This window comes from Hemicordylus capensis, chromosome 3 (assembly GCF_027244095.1).
Source record: "Hemicordylus capensis ecotype Gifberg chromosome 3, rHemCap1.1.pri, whole genome shotgun sequence".
Taxonomy (NCBI): Eukaryota; Metazoa; Chordata; class Lepidosauria; order Squamata; family Cordylidae; genus Hemicordylus; species Hemicordylus capensis.
Genome location: NC_069659.1, coordinates 350,840,333 through 350,862,292, shown reverse-complemented (window position 1 = coordinate 350,862,292; position 21,960 = coordinate 350,840,333). Strand labels below are relative to the sequence as shown.

Sequence of the window (21,960 nt, the reverse complement as noted above, 5' to 3'; positions counted from 1 at the left end):
TGCTGGAATGCTGTTGTTAATCTGAATGACATTTCCTGAGGCTTTGGTGTTCAGAAATATCTGATTGAAGGCGAAAGTAAAGATTAACCCTAGGAGGGAGAATGGCCACCCAAGAGAACCGTTTATAGTTAAAACAAGATAAAGTAACTGCCTGTAGAAGAGTAAAGCCACGAACTATTTGAGTAATATTTCAAGAATGTACCACAGCCAAGGAAAAAAGATTCCTGAACACAGATTTGTGAACCTCCCTGAGCTATTCTGTAAGGACGGTCTAGAAATCGAACAAACAAACAAATAAATAAATAAATAAATAAATAAATAATAATTAATAGTTTCTTCCTTCCTTTATTTGGAACTTGTAAGAACATTGGTTGTAAAACAATAGGGGTGTGCATGGAACTGGCATGGGCGGTTCAGTTTGAGTTTGAGCCCAACTCGAACTGAGCTGCCCAGTCCGTCAGCTGGTTCGTTAGAACCGGCGGTGTTTCAAGCTGTCGAACTGGGTCGAACCAGTTCGACCTGGTTCAAATGTCCTGCTTGTAAAGAGGAATCTGGTAAGGTACGGGGGAGCGCAGCACTGGTACGGCCAAGAGGGGCTGCTGTTGTGGAGCCACCACCACAGCCATCGCAGCTGCGAGAGCTGCTAAGGTGCCTTCTCACCCACCCCCTTGAACCCATTTTTACATAGGCAATCCCCCTTTGCTTGTAAAGGGAAATCCGTATGAACTGTTTGCCTGACCACACTCACATATGTCCAATCCTGTACGAGCGTGCATGTGGTGGATGGCCCATTGCATACATCTGCCCCAATTGCCAGTCATGTGACCACAGGAGTTTTGTGGCCCATCACCTCTGGTATCACTTGTATGGCTAGCTGCTCCAAACAGAATCCAAGCAACCTTTTGCTGCCACAACATCTACTGGTGGCACTGGAACTGCCAGGACCATGGGGAGCAATCAAGCTGAGCATGCCTCCAGAGAGGTCTGAGTGAAGCTCTGGAAAGACATGGAGACCGGTGTATTTGTGGAACTGTGGACAAGTGAGGGGACGCAGGCTCAAATGCGAAACCAATTATGCAACGATAATTTGATCTCTAACCAAATGGCTCTCTGCAAGTGTCACCGCACTGCCAACCAGTGCAAAGAGAGGCTGCAGCACTTCAAGGGGGAAAAAATCAAAGAGGTTACCACTCGTAACAAGTTCTCAGGAACAGAGCACAGGACCATGGCCCACTACAACATGCAGGCAAAGGCCCATCTAGAAAGAAAACATGTCGCCGCAGGGGGCCATGGCAGGGACTGGGCACCCAATGCCAGAGTGTAGGCCAAGGGCCAGCCAGATGTCCGTACTTACAGCAGTGCAGAGGGTAAGAAGGCCCACTCGACAATCTGCTGCCACAGCCACCACACCAGCACCACTGGCCGCCGGCTCCATTGCCCCTGTGCTAACAGAGGGCCCATCCATAGTGCCCCATGCAGCCATCCCCACTTTTCCAGCTCTTACCAGGGAAGTCTCTAGCTGCATCTGGGACCCGGGTTGACAGCACATCACCCCTTCTTTCAGGACTGCATCCTCCTCTGGCTGGCCTGGTGGTCCAGTGGCAACAACTGCATTGCCTTGCCATGTCCACAACACTTCCCAGGCTAGTCGAGGTCTCCATGAGCTCCTTCTTCCCTGGCCCCTCACATGCACCCACAGCTGTCCAATAGCACTACACTGGCTACCTCAAACAAATGGACAGCTCCATGGAATGGCTTGCCAACCAGCCGCCACCCTTTGCTCTTCAGCAGCTGCACTACCACTTCAGATGCAGATGCCAGGGCCCTACCTGTCCAAACCAGCGGGCCACTATGTCCTCTCAAGGAGTGCAGGGGCAGTTCTTTGTTCCCCTGTAGGAGCACACATAGGCCCAACACCACCACCCCCGCCCTGATCCCACTGCAAGGGATCTTCAGGGTTCCACAGGCAGGGTGCATGTCATCCACTCCTGATACGCTCTTAAGATCCGCCCCCCCATGCGGTCCACTTGCAGGGCTGTCAGGTATCAGCCTAGTGGGCAGGCGAGGGCACCAGGCAAGGATCCCTGTGCATGCAGAGACCACAAGCCCCTCTGCACCTCACACCCCACAGTCCTGGGAAAGTGGAAGAAGGGCCCTCTGCTGCAGCTCCACATCCTCAACCACCCAAGGCCCCTGCCAAGACAAGGTTCAGCTGCTGCACACCACCCCAGACCAGGAGCCCTATAGCCAAGGGGGTCCAGGGAAATATCCAGAAATGCTCCTCCCCTCACAAGAAGAAGGCCTCTGTGCAAGGGGCCCCAGTGCAGTCATACCCATGTCTGGGCTGCCCAGAGGCAAAGGGGAATACAGGGGAGCAAGGAGAAGATGGCCTGGCACAAGTCACTGCTTTCTCTTGGACACGTACTCAGAGGAGCATGGGCAAGCCTATGTGGTGGGGGAGGACTGGGTTGGTATGTGTCCCAGAGCAGGAGGCTGGCATGTAGTGGGCATATCTGCACCCCCACCTTGCATTACCTTGTTTGTAGAAGGCAGAACACCAGATATAGACCTCCCCCTGCCAGGTTTGCAAACCCTGAAACCACAAGCTTTCAAGCCTGCACACAGCTTCCATAGCAATGCCCACCCACTGTAAAAAAAGAAGAAGAAGAAAGAAACACTCCAGTTTGCTGTTCTCCTCCCAAAAGTTAGCAAAGATGATGTCGTCTGTCTGTTTCTTTGTTCTTAAAACTGTCATTTATTTTTTTCATACAGCCCCAAATCCACTGCCATCTCACGCAGTTTGGAGAGATCCTTTTGGAACTCTTCACAATTGTTCTCTGAAATTTCATAGGGGGAGAGCATGGGGGGTGGGGAATTCTGAGAAAACTTTGCACACTGAGTGTAAAGAGTTTGCAGGAAAAAGAATCGTCACCGCCTTGTCTAAGATTGTGCACTGGGCTGTATTTGCATATTATTGCTCTAAGTGCAGAAGACATGTCCAAAAATTCTAATTCTTTTACTGACATATTTTGCAGATTTCAGATGTTATCTATAATTTTCAAGGGTTTTTGTAAAAATACAGCCTTTTAGAAGAAGATGCACTCTTGCCTGTGGGTAAATATAATATGAACTTGTAAATTTGCTCATGAAAAAATAACAACATGCCTGATTCTGTTACCCTTGGAATTCTCCAGTGAGGGAGGGAAGGAAGAAGAAACAGCCAGGATGTTGGTCTCCCAGTCCTGCTGTGACTTCAAAAGCTACAAGCAGAAGATTAGAGGATAAATGACCACACTTCATATACACTGATTTCAATGGACAATTCAAATGCCAAAGGTGAAGTGGGGCGGTGGTGGGTGGGCTAAAATGAAGCTTTTTGTTTTGTTTGTTGTTTGCAAACAGCAAAGGATTGTACTTGAGCAGATACCTGAATGTTAAGAAAACATTTAGAAGGGCAAGAAGGTTTATTCATTTTCTGAGTAAAATTCTTACGCTTGCCCTGCAGCAAGGCAATCTCCTTTGAAAAAAATTGATTCCTGCCTTCCCCACTCTAATTACTTGAAGGATAGACATTTCACAATCAGGGTTACACTCCTCTCCTCTTTCTCCTCCCCTTCCCACTTCAACCTTGCTCGAAATAGAGTGCCAGTGGCCTGTCATTCCCATGAGGGAGTGATTTGTGGGAGAAGAGGACGTTCTGCCATCAGCCATCATGACTGAATTTGCTCAATTTTCTTTCCACCCCTCAGTGGTTCTTCTCATGAGCTGGAAACGGGTGTCTCCATGGCCTTTCACTCCCCTAATGGAGCAGTGTGCGCCAGGTTGGGTGGCCCTGTCTTCACAGCAGAAGTGCACTTCCCACATACCGGGGGCACTACTCACCCCGGCGACCGGCCTTGCTCATCAGTAAGCATAGGGATCACAAACCCCCAAAGGGGGAGGGGCTGGGCCCCCTCTCCCCAACCATCCAGTGTGAAAAATAGAACTTTGATTATCAAGTATCTCTGGGGCTGCCCTTTACACCCGGCCATGAGCAACCCCCCCCCCCGAAGTTGCACTGAGAAGGGAGACACTGGGATAGGGGATGGACCTTTAAACCCATTTAAATTCAGTCTGGCTTGGCACCATATGCAGATCTGCTGGTGCATGAATTCATGGGAATGGGGAGTCCCAGTTTCCAGCTGCCCCAGGAGAGGTGTGCATGTCCACATGGGTGGACAGGCTGGCAGGGGGCATGTTTATGCAGCAGCTTGGTGTGAACCACCAAGACTAGGAAAGCAGTCTCTTCCTCCACCCAGCAACCTGAATCTATTTAGAGACCCAGTGGCCTGACACTCGCGTGAGGGAGCTGTCCATGGAACAAGGGGATGTTTTGCTGTCAGGCATCATGACTGAATTTGCTTGGCAATTCTTTCTCCTCCCCTCTGATAGTTCTTCTCATGAGTTGTGTGGGAGTGTCCCCACGGCCTGGCACTCTTGTGAGCAAGCGGTCCGTCCCGGGTCAGATGAATCTGTCTTCAGAATAGTAGAGCACTCCTCTAAGACTGGAGCACCATTGGCGACTAGCCTTCCTCATGAGTAAGCCTAGGGAGCAAACAGAGTGCTTTAGGGATGGAGATGGGGCTTGATGAAGCCTCCTGCTCTTGGTGAAGCTTCCCCCAATGTGCCCAGCGTTGTTTCTGTCCTGCCAGCCAGCTGCGTCAGGATTGGGGGGTGGATGACACTAGGGGCCATGCAGGCCTGGGCCCTTCTCTTATCTTCTGGATGGAAGCACTCTAGCACTGAGCAGCAGCAGCATGATCGCAGCAGCAGCAGCCTCTCTCACCCGGCCACACAGAGGCAACTGAGCAGGCGCGAGAAGACTTCTAGTTCTTCTAAGATGGCTGCTGCCGCCCGCCGGGAGAAGAGTGAGAGTGGCTAAATGTGCAAAATGCCAGACAAACCGGCTCCTGGGGGTAATGAAGAAGGCTGGTGGGGGGACCCCCCCACCTCCAGGAACCCCACAGAGGGCTGCAACAGTTAAAAAAGAAAAAAAGAAAAAGAAGAATTTAAACTTTAGCAACCCCCCCGAACCTCTCCTGGGGGGCATATAGAAGGCCGGCGAGGGAGGGGGACCCCCCGCGGACCCCCCCGCCACCTCCAGGAACCCTGCAGAGCACTGAAAAAGATTTAAAAGAAACTTTAAAAACATTTTTTAAAGTACTTTAAAGGTTCGCGGACTGCCGAACCTTTGGGGAGAGTTTGGTCCAGAATTGGGCCGAACAGGGGGTGGTTCGGCTCGACACCGGATCATCGAACCGAACCAGTTCGCACATCCCTAATGCTTTCCATCAATTTGCCTGAAACAGACGTTAAGCTAACTGGCCTGTAATTTCCCAGATCACCCCTGAATCCCTTCTTGAAAACCGGTGTTACATTTGCTACTCTCCAATCATCTGGTACAGAACCTGATTGCAGGGATAAGCTATATAGTTTAGCAAGGAGGTCAGCAATTTCACATTTGAGTTCTTTGAGGACTCTTGGATGGATGCCATCCGGCCCTGGTGATTTGTTAGTTTTCAGTTTTTCCAGACAGTTTAGAACATCATCTCTCATCACTTCCATCTGGCTCAGTTCTTTAGCCACCATCCCCGAAAAGCCTGGTTCAGGAACAGGTATATGCTGTATCCTCTGCCATGAAGACGGACGCAAAGAACTCATTGAGCTTTTCTGCAACCTCCATCTCCTCCTTAATCATCTCTTTCACTCCCTCATTGTCTAATGGTCCAACCGCCTCCCTGGCAGGTTTCCTGCTTCTGATGTATTTAAAGAAGTTTTTGTTATTCCCCTTGATGCTTTTAGCTAAATGTTCCTCAAACTCTCTTTTGGCCTCCCTTATTGTCGCCTTATGTTCTGTTATTATTCTTCCTCACCCAATTCATTTATATAATTATGTTCAAATGATTAGAGTAGTTGCAGTATAGTTTATATTTACATTCATTTCTTGTTCCTTGTTTTTTTAATCTTTATTGGATCTGTCAATCATGTTTTGTATTCCTTATTTCAGATCCTTTACACTATTTGTTTTGGGCATAATGCCTTGGTGGCCAAACCTCAGGTATCAGTGATGAATCTTTGTATAAACCAAAGGCTCAAATTGGAGTTTGGAGAGGCAAACCGGGGGTCACTTTCAATCTAAAACCATGGTTTCATGCATTTGGACATACTGCAATTCCAACCTCTGCCCCATTTAACACCAGTTTGGCATTACATATGAACTCAGCCTATGAGATGCACTACTGAACTAAATAACAGTGAAAAAGGACTGTAACAAACTTATGTTAAGCATGAAGATAAACTTTATGAGAGTGAAGAGATGGTTAAGTTAGAGAGCTAGCAGCCACAAGGATCTGGCAGGAGGTGAGTGTTGGCAGCAGGCCCAGAGCAATTATCCTGCTGTGCTCTGCAACCCTAAGAGCAAATGCCCTCAAAAACATGTGGCACCTACTGCTGCTCTCTTCCCCCACCCCCGCTTTTCCCATCACCCTGCCAGGCATGTTGCAGTCACTGAGCAGCTAGGACTCTGCCCTCCTTTGGCAGTTCAGCTGCACATTGGGTTTTAGCAGCTCTGGATAGCAGGCTTCTCTTCCTGCCTCCATTCTAGGATATGTCCTGCTGGGGCAAAACTGTAGGGTTCAGACTCTTTCATCAAAGTGACTGTCGACGGGGAGGAAACAGTCCTGCAGGTCAGCAGAAAAGTACCTGTGGGCCAGATCTGGGGCAGGCCATTTTCCAATGCATGCCAGTGCAAACCAGGTTCATAATTCTGCTCACATCATATGCCACTATAATTCTTGCCTAGAATTCCATATTCAGACTATTTGAATATGATGTCAGAAGCACGGTTGTTCCTTTTGCCTTTTATAATTGGAGGAGGGGAGTTGTGGATTAAAAGGAGTAGGGTATAGAATAATTTTATAACTGGAATCTATAAAAGGACACTGAGACAAGTGGCAATATCTGTGATGAAAGCACAAAGCCACTAGAGAAAGAAGACACTTTCATGTACGAAACTGATACGAAGAGAGGAAAAGAGAAGGAAGGAGAATGTTGGGACTACGAACATTTCTGATCGCTCTACCAGTGTGTCTTCTGATTGTGCTTTACCTAAAATGGCTCTGGTCATGCAAACACTACCCTCCTGGGTTTTCTGTCTTTGGAGAGTTGTGGAAGATTAGGACTGGGCTTCCTCAAGATTTTCTCATCCAGGTACTTTCCCTCCTCTAAATTATTGACCACTTGAATATTAGGATTACTGAAGAGAATTGTGAGCTATCTTTTAATATTTATTTTTAGGCTATAATTGTTTTGTAAACTGTGGCTAATCAATCTTGAGGGCATCTGACATCTATGGAATTTACAATTTTGTTTAGCAGAAAACTTTATAATTGGCTGTTTGGTCATTTATCCAGTGGAAGTACCAATTGTTTTACAAGTTTTATGTATTTTATCATTAATATATTTGGTAATCCAAAAACTTTGGTTTAAGGTGAGAGTTAAGGTTCTTTGAAATTTTACATGTAATTTTTATATACATTTTAAATGTAATAAATCCCCACTACTACTAGGGTGTTTGCTTAAGAAGTTTTCCATGGTTCTTTGAAAGATCCCAGATGCTGATGAAACTCCATAGGGCAATCTATTATACTGGTATAATCCCTTGCAGGTATTGATGTTGATAAATTTCTTACAATCCTCAAGTTTCATCAGTTGGTATTCTTGGGCCATGAAATAAGATCCTCCCCATCTCTGACAACTTTTAAAAGGTCGGTCAAGACACATCTGTTCACCCAGGCTTCTAATTAGGTTTACAGTTTTAATAGTTAACATTTTGAACATGTTTTAAATTTTAAATTGATTTAATGTTTTAAATTTGTTTCAATTGTATTTTTTTAAATTGTAAACTGCACAGAGATGTGAATTTGGGACAGTATAGAAATCTGTTTAAAAAAATAAAAAATAAAATAAATGTCCAGCTTACTAAAATATTGTCCTCTGCTCAGCACTGCCAACAAGTAGGCTTGTGCATTTTGATTCGGGTACAAAACATTTTGTGCCCGAAAATGGCAATTTCGAAGGTTTTGTAACCAAAACAAAATCAAGAATTAAAAAACAAAGATTTTTGTTTCCAAATCGAAATGACTGTGTTTCAGACAGAATGCTTTGTTCTTCGGAAAAGCATTGCAATTGAAATTGACTTCTCTGACTCTCTCCACTCCAGCTGAGGCACTGAGTGATTAGCAGAAGAAAAGATATGCAAAATGGTTTAGTTAAGTATGAGTTGTATTCAGTGTGATTGATATGCAAACTGATCTTGTAAAGGGATTTGGAAGACAGCATTTTGAGACAGAAATACCCAAATATCTTTTGGAGCTCAATGCAATTCCAAAGCTCTTGCTAAAAGCCATGGTATAAATTATTGTGTGGAGAAGCTTTTTGAGAAGCTGGTTAGGAAAGTTCTGAAATTACACAGGTTTTTCTTTCCAAAGGTTTAGAAAGAATCTCTTGACCTGTTCAGGGGTCTTTTGAAGAACTATTTTGTTTTTCCCCTGATTTTTATGAGTTATAGTGGTGTCTAAGTTTTGTTACCCAAGTTGAGCAGTCTAACGTAATTTAGGCCACAATGTAATTTGGTGGGACATGATGTCTAAGCCAGTGGTTCATAACTTTTGCCATTGCAGGGACATTCATCCACATGGTACTACAGGAGACAAAAGGAGGGGTGGGTGGAGAATACCCCTGTCAATCTATTGACATCCCTAGGAATATTAGTAGCTTCTCTCTTTCTTGTAACCATGATCCATGGTTTTACACTTTCTTAAATGCAGTGATGATAAATCTCAACAATTCTGAACAGTAGGCTGATTTGTTTGGGCTACAGCTCACTCCATGTCAGTTAAATGAACATTTGAAGCTGTTTCATAGTACCAAGGCAGTTCATTGGTCTATCTTGCTATCTCAAATGACCTGTGGTCACTGTTCCATGGGGAGCGAGTGTTTTTATTGAAAGATTGCTTGAATCCACAAATGGGTTGTGCTGCTGTGCTAGTGCCACAGGGACAGCCTCCCACCTGCTGCAAAATTCTCAAATAACTGTGCCAAAAAATTAAGTGTTGTTGTTGTTCAGCATTCTCTTCACTCTTTCAACTTGTTTATGTGGGACTTCAGGGGCAAAACAGTGGGTCGAGTGGCAGTGCCCCAAGGGTAGTGCACCCAGATTCCAAATAGGGCAAAGGGCTGATTTCTTAGGAATTTTTGAGGTTTATGCATCTTTAAGATTTCCCCCCATAGGGGATAATGGAGGTTTCAGCAGCCCCTTAACTCCATCTGGGGGGCACTGGGATGGCCCAAAGTGAGTGGTGGTGTAGTGCACAGAGGGTGCCAACCACCCCCCTGGATTGCTAACCCATTGGGGTACTGGGCTTTGTTGTTTCTGAGGTGTTGAGTTTAGATTCTCTGGTAGCAAATGAGATTTTTAATGAAAAACCATGTATCCACTCTCATATGTTACTAGAGAATCTACTCTCAGAACACCTCTAGAACAACAAAACCCTGTACTTCATGGGTTGGCAACCCATGTGGGTGGTTGGCACCCTATGTGCACTACACTGCCACTTGCTCTGGGCTACCCCAGTGCCCTTCAAGTGGAGTTATGGGACTGCAGAAACCTCCATTATACCCTACGAGGAAAATCTGAAAGACGCATAACTTCATTAATTCTTTAAAAATCAGCCCTTTGCCAAATTCCTCTGAAAAAATTGTGGTAGCTTCCTTGTACCAACTGGGCACTACCACCAACCACACTCCACTAGATTTTTGCAGATCGTGAGAACCACCGGGCTTGGCTGCGGGCCCAGTGGTTCTCGAGTGGGTAACCTGGTCCTGTAGCCCTCCCCATAGCCCAGGTTTGCGGAGCAAGTGCTCCGCAAACCCGGGCTATCTGATCGTGAGTAGCCATGGCTACTCGCAAGTAGATCACCAGAGGGGAGGCAAAAAGCCACCTCCCGGCTCCAGGGGTCTCCCCAGTATGCCCTGCGTGCCCATGCAGGGCATACTAGGGCTTCCGGGGGCTGCATGGCCCCCAAGCTCCCCAGCCCCCACCGGGTCTGTCACGGAGCCGGCAATCGTGTGGGCAGCCAATCCGGCCACCTAGGGCTCCCCCCACACTCATGTGCGGGGAGAGTGGGCTTAGCCTGCTCTCCCCACTCACCGCCACAAACCGGGTCTCACTGGTTGTGGGACCCAGTCCATTGTATTCATATTAAGTAAAGAGAAATAGATGGAATATTTGCAATGTAATTGAGCACATGGGTCAAAATGGTCTGGATTCACCACCAGGTATAATCTCCCTCCCTCCCTCCAGCAGAGTCTCTGGCACTTGCCTCAGTTCACAAACCACATTGGAGAAAAGGGAAATTTGTGGCTTCTTGCAGATGGAATAGAAAACAATATGAGCTCCTGTATGTTGTAGAACTGGAAAATGTGCAGAATAGGGCAAACAAAATGATCAGGGGCCTGGAGCACCTTCCCTATGAGGCTAGGCTACAGCATCTGGAGTTCTTTACCTTGGAAAAGAGGCAACTAAAGGGAGACATGATTGAGGTGTATAAAATTATGCAAGGAGTGGCAAGGGTGGACAGAGAGAAATGTTTCTTCCTCTTTCGCAACACTAGAACCAGGGGTCACCCCATGAAACTGAAGGTCGGGAAATTTAGGATGGACAAGAGGAAGTACTTTTTCACACAGCATGTAATTAATTTATGGAATTCTTTGCCATGGGATCTGGTGATGGCCACCAGCCTGGATGGCTTTAAAAGGGGCTTAGATTCTTGGAGGACAGGTCTATCAATGGCTATTATTCTGGTGACTGTGGGCCATCTCCAGCCTCAGAGGCACAATGCCTCTCAATACCAGTTGCAGGGGAGCAACAGCAGGAGATTGGGCATGCACATACCTCTTGCCTGTGAACTCCTCAGAGGCATCTGGTGGGCCACTGTGCGAAACAGGATGAGGGACTAGATGGGCCTTGTGCCTGATCTAGCAGGGCTGTCCTTATGGCTTATCAGTGTGTATCACTGTCCTCAAAAGTGGAATATTAAAACTATAAAATTACAGTTTAAAAACATTCAGTACATTGGAGGGCTGTGAAGACAGTGAGGCACTTCATGTGACATGTGTGAAGCACCTGATGGGGTTCTGCGGGGAGAGCGGGTTTAGCCACATAAGAAGATATGACTGAGCATGACCGAAGGGAGGGTGCTGCAATGAGCCACGGTGAAAGCTCTTCTGTGGTTAGGGACCTCTAGCTGCAAAGATATGCCGCAGGTGTCACTATGTACCTTAAGCTTTCAATGATGGGGAGGTTATTAAGCATAGGCCTCCAGGATAGGGGCTCAGTCCTGAGCATGCCAAAAGAACAATTTTTGCCCCCAGACTGCCCCCAAACTGGCAAATGTGAAATCCGATAAAGCAGGGTTTCTTATCCTTGGGCCCCCAGATGTTGTTGGACTACAACTCCCATCATCCCCAGACATGGCCATTGTGGCTAAGGATGATGGAAGTTGTAGTCCAACAACATCTGGGGGCCCAAGGTTAAGAAACCATGCAATAAAGGATTTGGTGGTGAGAATTAGTGTCTCACTGGAGTGTTTGTCACAGAGGGGCTGAGCAACCCAAACAGATACACTAGATTAGCCTCTCTGGCAGTATTTGGCTCTGCTGCCTGATCCCAGGCTGGGGTATGGAAGGCTGGATGGAATTTAAATGCTGAGGAGGGGACTACAAAAGGAAGTTTATAAGATGAGAAGAGCAGGGACAGGAATGGGGAAAAGAAAGGAAAACTAGGAAAGAGAACGGGCAGAGAAGAGAACTCTCCACAGCTGTATGAACTTGCAACAATCTAATTTGAATCTCCTGTTTTCTTTTCTGCTTTGATTCAAATGCTAGTGGGCAAAGCAAAAGGGCAAGATTTTCACCCTGTGGATAGGACCTCTACCCTTTGTAGTAATTTCTGGATTCCAAGCTGTGAAAGAAGGGCTGATCAACCATGCAGAAGACTTTGTGGACCGACCAGAAACCCCTTTTATTAAAGCTGCATTTAAAAAGAGAGGTAACTTCTTTTCATGTTTCAGACTGCTGGAGATTTCTCTAACAAATGGGCCCTGGAAATAGAAATTGCCCTTCATTTCCCAGCTATGTACATTATGCCAAGAGACTGCCACATCATCTGTTGCAGAGGCCTTGACATAAACCCAGCAGGTTTTATGTTTGGGGATGTGAGCCTATTGTGATATTGTAAAGGTGTTTGTAGAAGACAGGGCCTTTGAATAGATATGGAAAGGAGGACGTTTCTGAAATGGAAGTGGCCATTCCATGCATCTGGTGAAGGTTGGTGGAAGGCAAGTGGGTGGATATGGGGAAAGAAACAAAGGACAACTGTGTTGTGAGATGGATGGGAGTCATCCAAAACCAGCCATTTTTGTTCGTGGGAGTTGCACTGAACTTTACAGTAGGCGTGTGCACGGACCAGTCCGGGGCCATACAAAAGGCTTCAGGACTGGTCCAGAATTCGGCTGGTCTGGCGGTTCGGCGGGGGGTGAGTAGTGTGTCTTTAAGGGGGGGATAGTACTTACCCACCCCCCTGCCGCTCTTCCTCCTCCGGCGCTGGACTTTCTTAAAATGTTCTTGGGGCGGCAGAGTTCCTCCCTGCTGCCCCTGCCCCCGTCGTTGTCTTTAAAGTTAGCAAGCCGACGCCACGCATGTGCCCTTTGCAGCGCGCGTGCCTGTTGCTGCCGCCGGTGCGCGTGCCGCATACATCACAATGATGTATGCACCACGCGCCGCAAAGGGCACATGCGTGGCTCCAGCTTTTTCGGCTTGCTAACTTTAAAGACAACGACGGGGGCAGGGGCGGCAGGGAGGAACTCTGCCGCCCCAAGAACATTTTAAGAAAGTCCAGTGCCGGAGGGGGAAGAGTGGCAGGGGTGGTGGCTAAGTACTATCCCCCCCTTAAAGACACACTCCCCCCAGTGCTGGACCACGCCTCCGTGGTTCCGTGCACATCCCTACTTTACAGTTGTGGCCTTTTCACTGAGCAAGGATGCAAGACCAAATATAAACTATTATTCGGTAATGAAAAAACTTTCCATATAAGATTAGCCAGTGGTGTAAGAAACCCTGTAGCGGCTAAATCTCCTGTCCTAAACATCCTAAATCTCACGATGGCCCCCCATAATGGAAGACTCTGTCACGCCATCAAGCCCCCTGCTTACCTCCATTGTCAAGTGCCCTGCTGCCACCCACCTACTGCAAAGCCTCCACCTGCCACCCCACCACTCCTCCTGTTCACCTCCATTGTCATGTGGGGTTGGCACTAGCCCCTCTGAACCACCCCCTGGCTTGCCAATTCCTCTCCTCCGCTTCCACCACCTCCTGCCTCTCTATTTCCCTGCTGGCTTTGTATCAGTGAGCCAGTGGATGGACGGTTTTCTCTCTCACTCTCAATTGCGCCACCCCACCCCACCTGAAAGCCATGCTGCCTGCAGGCTGGCCATTTGTCAGGTGGAGCTGTGCAGTTAACCATGCAGCTCTACCTGATGAATGTTCAGCCTGCAGGCAGCATGAAATGGGAGGTCTAGGCTCTCAACTGCTCCTTTCTTCCATTCAGACTGAAAGCCAAGAAAGCCCTTACATTACCAGCAACCTGAAGGTAGGTGGGAGAAAAGCTTCAGAGAGGAATGATATGTGAACTGCTATGTCCTGAATTTCTGCCTGGACATTTACACAGCATTTGGGCGGGGTGGGGGGCTTGTAGAGACAGATCAGACAGAAACCCACAAGATATGTAAAAAGTGCTTGTGGCTGCATTAGGGACTTGCTGAATTTCTGGCTGGACAGTAAGGATGTGCATGAATCGATTGTTAAATCAAATCACCCCTGATTTGTTTTGGGTCCGAACCTGCCCCCACCCCCGAATCACCCCAACTTATATTTGCATGCAAAATTTCTGAATCTGAATCCGAATTGATTTGGGGCAAAAAAGGATTCCGGGGGCAAAAGATTGGGATGGGTGGCGGTGGCCATTGGGTGGAAGCTACCACCCAAATTTCAAAGAAATTGGGCAAATGGGTGATTTTTAAAGAATGTTTTAAGTTGGCATGTCTTTAAGCTTTTTCCCATAGGGAATAATGGGAATTTCAGCAGCATTATAGTGCCATGTGGGGAGCACCAGGGTGGCCCAGAGCGAGTTGTGGTGAGTAGTAGTGCCCAATGGGTGCAAGGCAGCTACCACCCAGATTTCAAATAAATTGGTGAAAGGGGTGATTTTTAATTTTTTTCTGGTTTGCATGTGTTTAAGCTCCCCCCCCCAAGAATCTACTCTCAGAACACCTCAGATATTTACAACAACAAAACCCAGTGCCCTATGGGCTTGTTGTTTTGGGGGTGGTTGGCACCTTATGTGCACTACACCACAACCCACTTTGGGACCCTGGTGTCCCTCAAGTGGAGTTACAGGGCTGCTGCAATTCCCTATTATTCCCTATGGGTGGAAAGCTAAAAGACACACAAACTTCGGGGGGGGGGGAATTAAAAAGCACCCTTTACCAATTTATTTGGAATCTGGGTGGTAGCAGGCACCCATTGGGGCACTACCACCTGCCCCACTCTTCTGCCCCTTGAACCCTTTTCTGCCCCAAATCTGCCACAAAGACATGCCAACTTCAATTAAAAAACAAACAAACCACCCCTTTGCCCAATTTCTTTGAAATACCACAGGAAAATGGGCTGGGTTCCCTTAGCCTACTTTCCTGTGGTAATGAGAATAGCCTCATGGACACCTTTCTTCCCATAAAATCGCAAAATAGCTATTTTCAGGGTGGATATGAACATACGTTCCTTTATCTGGCTTAACTTTCCTTTAATGTTTTATCTGGCTTATACGTTCCTTTATCTAGCTTAATGGACTGGTTGCTGTTCTTGTTGATGAATGTTTTCTTCTGTCTTTCTATTTTAGTCAGAAATGCCACCTCAATTTGCTTTGTTTCTGAACATAACCAACATATTTGTCATCACCCTATTAAGTGTCATTGAGTTTCATAGATCAATTGGCAAAGTGAATGGTATTTGCTATGCAATCTTTTCTGGTCGCAGACATACTATAAATTCCACTTTTCAGAATTGAATAAAGTTGCTCTTAAAAGCTTTGGACTCCACCTAATGGTGCAGTGGGGAAGCAACCTGCCTAGAGAGCAGGAGGTTGTTGGTTCAAATCCCCACTGGTGTGTTTCCCAGAATATGGAAAACTCCTATATTGGGCAGCAACAATATAGGAAGGTGCTGAAAGGCATCATCTCATACTGCACAGGAGAAGGCAGTGGTAAACCACTCCTGTATTTTACCAAGAAAACCACATTATTATTAACATTAACATTTATATCCCGCTCTTCCCAGAGCAGTGTACTACATAATTAAGTTTCTCTTTCACAACAACCCTGTGAAGTAGGCTAGGCTGAGAGAGAAGTGACTCTCCCAGAGTCACCCAGCTAGTTTCATGGCTGAATGGGGATTTGAACTCGGGTCTCCCCAGTCCTAGTCCAGCACTCTAACCACTACACCACGCTGGCTCTCCACATGGCTGTGTGGTCTCCAGGAGCTGACACCGACTTGATGGCACGGCCTTTCCTTTCCTAAAAGTTTGGGAGGAATCAAAGACCTGATTCAGCTGTCTATGATTACTCCAGCCACTGTTACTAGTTTTGGCTGGACAATTATCATGGACAATTTTCCCAGACTGAAACTGTCCAGTGAAAGTGAATCCAGTGCAGGTTATCTGAATACTACAACTGGATAGATAACATTCTGGGAGAGCACTCTGTCTTGAATTTCTGCCTGTTGCATCTCTATATCAGGGACATCTCTAGCTAGTGATTGCAGAAATGCCACCTGTTGAATTTCTGGCTGGATATATCTGTCTCCAGCCCAGTGTCCAGCTGGAAGACCAAGGCAAAATGTGGGTTCATGGAGCCTCATTTATAAAGCCAGCAGACTATATGATGCTGTACAGATATTTTATAGCTTATATGGCATGGAAGTTAAGATGGGTGCCTTAATTTTCAATTTCCATGCGTTTTAGAGAGTTAGAGACAAACATTTAAAGCATCTTAAACCAACCATTTTGGGGTTACTAAATTTCTAGGTGTGCATGAAAAGGAAAACCTGATTGGGCAATTTGGGAAATAAAAATGCACCATGCTGTTATCTATGCTGGCTAAGTGGGGTCCCCATATTCTTGGGCAGCATACCTCTGATGTAGAACCTCCATGTTCAAAGGCAGCATACCACAGAATTCTAGTTGCTCATGGTGGCAAATGGGTGTTGCTGATTCCTTTTGGCACTACTTCAACATTCCCAGAAAGATCTAACTGGAAATTGTGTTAAATCCCCCAACTTAAGCACCCTATTCTTATCAAACAACTACAGTCATCCCTTGCCAACTCCAAGGATTCTGTTCCAGAAAAACCTCGCGGTTGGTGAATTCGCAGTTGGGCGACATTGCGATGAATGGGAAATGGGGTTAGGGGAATCGTGACTGAAAAAATCCTCCCTGACCCCTGAAAATCACCCCCTGACAGTGGGGAGGGAAAGTTAAATCTGTTTTTTCTTACTTTCACTGCTACTGCTGTGTGGTGACACCACAGTGGGGATATTGGCAAGAGCCCTGCCTGCCTCCCAAACAGTCAGGCGCTGGAGGCAGGGGGAGCTCTCCATTTGGGAGGTGGTCAGAGCTCTCACTGCTGATCCCACTGCTCCAGTATACCCCACCTGCCCAAAAAGGATTCATTTTTTGAGTCAAAGTATTTTCATTTGGAAACTAGTGAATTCTTCCATGCCAGAAATTAACTGGATGGATGGGCAGGTTGCCACTGCTCTGGTAACTATGCCTTTAGGGAGGCATGGCCAGCCATGCTTGGATCATGCCCCATTCGTTTAAGGGGGTAGAGGCCAAATCGTCACCATCTTCATGAGGTGGGCAAGAAAGCAACTTTTTTTTAAGGTTCTCAAAGAATGGCTAGCTCTTGAATGCACAGACATGAATATAATTGGGCTGTTGGCTTCCTCCGGTTTTCAGTCCAGCAACCTTGACAAATCTTTACACGTGATTTTTTACAAGTAGTAATTTCTCATTGATTCCCGATGATTTCAGGTATCATGTTTTCAAATGGACACACCTGGAAGCAGCAGAGACGTTTTGGGCAAGTGACTATGCGGAAGTTGGGACTGGGGAAGAAAGGGATGGAGCACCAAATAGCAGAGGAGGCCCAACAGCTTGTGGAGACTTTTGCACAGGCAAAAGGTATGTGGGATACTGCGAATTCTAAGGTAGCAAAGTGGCCCCAAGCAGTAGCCTGAAGACCATTGGTGGTCCATGAGGGTACTGCAGGTGGTCCATCCCACCATCAGTGACAGAACAGGAAAATGAGGCTCGAGGCAGGCAGAGCTGTGCAGGTGCATGCTGGGAAAAGTGGCCACATTGGTGCCACACTCAGACCCCATGAGCTATCCCTGCCACCACCACCACCTCCTCCACTGCTTCCAACTTCAGCTCCTGCCACTAGCTCTTGTGCATCATGCAAGGGGGCAACTCTGTCCCCGCGAGCTGCCACTGCCACCTCCTCCTTCACTGCTGCCACCTTCTCCACCATGGACACCTTCAGCCCTTGCTGCCGGCCCTTACACTGGCAGAGGAACTAAACAGAGCACCAGGCATGTGAAAAGCCAGTAAGGATGAGCACGGAACTGGTGGAGGCCAGTTAGATGGCGGGGGGGGGATGCCTTTAAGGGCGGGGAAGGATGCACTTACCTCCTTCCTGCTGCATTTCCCCTGCTGGCGCACGATTTCCAAAAAGCCCATTGGGGTGGCAGCGTACCTCCCTGCCACCCTGTTTCCCCATTTACTGGAAATACTAGAAGTGCATGCATGTGTTGGGCGCACATGCACCTGATGTGCGCAGGCACATCTAGTACTTCTGAGTATATCCGGTAAACGGGGTGGCAGGGAGGTACGCTGTCACCCCGACGAGCTTTTTGGAAACCGTGCACCAGCGGGGGAAATGCGGCTGGGGGTGGGTGGGTTAAGTGCATCCTCCCCCACCCTTAAAGGTGGACACCCCCCTGCCATCGAACCTTCAAGCCGACCAGGGTTCAAACCTGGTTGGAGGCCTATAAAAGGGTTTATGCACATCCCTAAAAGCCAGCTGTGAAATGGCAGCAGGTGCACACACACCATTTCTCAGCTGCCTAATTGCACACTAAGTGCTCCGTTTATTTCCCCTGCTGCCAGTGCCGCGAGGGCTGGCAGCAAAGGTTGAAAGTGGCAGTGGAGGTGATGGTGGCAGTGACAGCTCATAGGTGCTGGAGAGTGTGGTGCTGGAGCAGCTGCCTTACCAAATGCATGCTTGCACAGCTCTGCCTGTCTCCAGGGCCATCTGGAGGTGGAGGCAGAGGAAGAGGTGAGTGGATGATGCCGGGAGCTGCCACTGGGGTGGGGTGGGGGTGGGTCGGCAGCAGTAGCTTTGTGGTTGTGGCAGCGGCGGCTGCTGCTGCCACCACCATTCAAAATTAAAATGTTTAAAAAGGTTGCAGCACAGGGAGTGGAATGCACTCCCGGCAGAAATCCGTAATCTGAGTTCATTATTGGCCTTCAGGAGAGCCCTTAAGACCTGTTTGGTCTTGCCTTCCAGGGTTTTTAAACTGTAAATGTTTGGCCTGGTTTTCCAGGATTTAAAAACTTTTAAATGTTTTAATTGTTAATTGGTTTTATATTGGTTTTTATAGTTTTTTATTTTAACCGTTAATTGATTTTAGTTGTTTTTATTTTAATGTAAACTGCCCTGAGCCATTTTTGGAAGAGTGGTATAGAAATCAAATACATACATACATACATAACAACACCAAGAAAATTTGAGGACTATGTGCAATGCTAAGTGGCTTGCTTAGGAGGTGGTTTGCAAAAGCTTTCAATAACTATACCATGATCTGCATAAAGGAAAATGTTGAGCTTGCACAGATCCCAGCCTGCAGAAATCAAATACAGTCTCTGCACCTTGGAATGGAGTTTGCTCTTAACTTGTTACCAAAAATCAAAACTGCAGGAAATCTCTGCAGTCACTTGCATAATTCGCAGAGAAACATTGATGGGCAAGAGAGTGCCCGCACTGCTGCAGAGACAGGCTGCTCTGTCCCTACTAAGCATTGTCCAAATGCACTTGTGATGCTACCTCCATTGGGAATCATGGAATATCACTGCAACTGCAATTGTGCTGAGCAGGAACAGAGCAGCCTGCCTTTGCAGCAGCACTGACATGCTTTGGAAAGCCTGACAGCAGTGTGGGTGCTATTCTTGCTCATCAGTGTTTCTCTGAATAGTATGTGAGTGAGTATTCTTTCCTAGCTCAGTTATTCCTGGCCCCATAACTGTAGCCCATTCTTATTATTAGTAGGAGATGCAGGATTAATATTAATATGATTGCATTTTTTATTTGAAGGGCAGCCTTTTGATCCTTCACTACCCATCACTAATTCAGTCTGCAATGTGATAAGTGTTTTGGCATTTGGGCAGCGGTTTCCTATTGAGGATGAAAACTTCCAGAAACTGATTGAAGCCCTTGATATTTTCAGCAAAGTTGGATCCAGCATTCCACAGGTGGTGAGTGATCTTTTTATTTTCTGCTGAGCTGAATGGGTCTTCCAAAGATCAGAATGGGAGGAGCATCTTCATCTTGTGAAAGCAAACATGTCTTGTCCCTTTTGCTAAGCAGGGTTCACCCTGGTTACAAATGAATTGGAAACTACATGCGTGAGCACTATAAGATATTCCCCTCAGGGGATGGAGCTGCTCCAGGAAGAGCATCTGCATGCTTGCTTGAAGAAGTTTCCAAGTTCACTCACTGGCATCTCCAAAATAGGGCTGAGAGAGACTCTTTAAAAAAGAGGCTCTACTCACCCATTATTATTATGAGTAATTTATCTCTTGTTTACACAGTCAGACAGGTGTTATTGACTGGTTTGTTTTATCCAGACATCGAGACCTTCCCAAGGACCTGGGATGGCTGAATTTTATTGTCAGTTGTTATAGATATTGTTGCAGAATATAGGCTGTTTCCAGTAAAGCTGCTTTTTGTAATTGGCTGATGGTGATTTCTGTGGCCCCTATGGTGTTGAGGTGCTCTTCAAGGTCTTTTGGAACTGCAGCCAGGGTGCCAATACCACTGGGATTATTTTGGTCTTTTTCTGCCACAGCCTTTCAATTTCAATTTGTAGATCATTGTATTTGGTGATTTTTTCTATTTCTTTTTCTTCTGTTCTGCTATCCCCTGGTATTGCTATGTCGATTATTTTAACTTGTTTTTCTTTCTTCTCAACTACAGTTATATCTGGTGTATTGTGTGGCAGATGTTTGTCTGTTTGTAGTCGGAAGTCCCATAAAATTTTTACATCTTCATTTTCGACCACTTTTTCAATTTGATGGTCCCACCAATTCTTGGCTACAGGTAGTTTGTATTTTTTGCAGATGTTCCAGTGTATCATCCCTCCTACCTTGTCATACCTTTGTTTGTATTCAGTCTGTGCAATCTTTTTACAACAGCTGATTAGGTGGTCCACGGTTTCATCTTCTTCTTTACAAAGGTGGCACTTGCTGTTTGTTGTGGATTTTTCTACTTTTGCTCTTATTGCATTTGTTCTTAATGCCTGTTCTTGCACGGCCAGTATTAAACCCTCTGTTTCTTTCTTTAAATTGCCATTCTTAAGCCATTGCCAGGTCTTGGTGATGTCTGATTTTCCACTTATATTGTGCAAATATTGACCATGCAGGGGCTTATTTCTCCATTTTTCTGCTCGGTTCTTGACTTGTTTTTTTCTTGTAGGCCTGCTTTCTTTCATTGGTGTTGAATAGTTTCACATTATTGACCATTTTAAGTGCATCTTCTTCACTGTCCTTGATATATTCTTCAAGGCCTCTTTTCTCCTCCTCTACTGTTTGATGGACTTGCAGCATTCCTCTTCCACCTGAGCTGCGAGGGAGGTATAGTCTATCGACATCACTGCGGGGGTGCAGAGCATGATTGATGGTCATGATTTTCCTGGTCTTACGATCCAGCGTCTCTAGCTCTGCCTGGGTCCAGTCTATTATTCCTGCAGTGTATCTGATAACAGGTATAGCCCAGGTGTTTATGGCTTGTATGTTGTTCCCGCCATTGAGTTTGGACTTGAGGATTTTTCTAACTCTCCTGATGTGTTCACTTCCCATTTTTCTTTTAACTTCAGCGTGTGCAATGTTATCAGCCTGGAGAATGCCCAAGTATTTGTAATGTTCTTTCTCTTCCAGGTTCTTGATCTTGCTTCCATTGGGCAGTTCTATTCCTTCTGTTTTTCTCATTTTTCCTCTGTTCATTATTAATGCAGCACACTTGCTCTAGTCCAAACTCCATTGCTATACCGCTACTGAATATACGAACATTGTTTAGCAGTGATTCCATTTCTGACTGGGACTTTCCATACAACTTCAGATCGTCCATGTACAGCAGATGGTTGATTTGACTTGATGTTTTAGATGTTTGGTATCCGAGGCCTGTTTTGTTTAGTATTTGTGAAAGTGGGGTCATGGCGATTACAAACAACAGAGGAGATAGTGAGTCCCCTTGGAAAATGCCTCTTCTAATGCTCACCTGTCCGAGTGCCTTGCCATTGATTGTTAACTGTGTACTCCACCTGCTCATTGCTTTTTTAATAAATATCTGAATGTTTTTGCTGACACCAGTTGTTTCTAAACATTTTAGTATCCATGTGTGAGGCAATGAATCGAAGGCTTTCTTGTTGTCAATCCATGCAACACTTAGATTTTTCTTCTTCTCTTGCAGTTTT

The 21,960-nt window shown here is 46.4% G+C and overlaps 1 protein-coding gene across 3 annotated transcripts in view; it reads left to right on the top strand.

The window, feature by feature from the left end:
- The first annotated feature begins 6,734 nt into the window (after positions 1-6,734).
- Positions 6,735-21,960, top strand: part of LOC128350406 (cytochrome P450 2J4-like) — a 93,777-nt gene continuing 78,551 nt past the window's right edge. The window contains exons 1-4 of one of the 3 annotated variants that reach the window (XM_053308674.1): positions 6,735-7,248; positions 11,986-12,148; positions 17,243-17,392; positions 19,584-19,744. In XM_053308674.1, the coding sequence (XP_053164649.1) occupies positions 7,087-7,248; positions 11,986-12,148; positions 17,243-17,392; positions 19,584-19,744 (636 nt within the window). In that variant the 5' untranslated portion in view covers positions 6,735-7,086. Of the gene's footprint in view, positions 7,249-10,734; positions 10,789-11,985; positions 12,149-12,332; positions 12,427-17,242; positions 17,393-19,583; positions 19,745-21,960 lie in introns of those variants that run through there. The other 2 variants (XM_053308675.1, XM_053308676.1) reach the window with 2 other exon arrangements.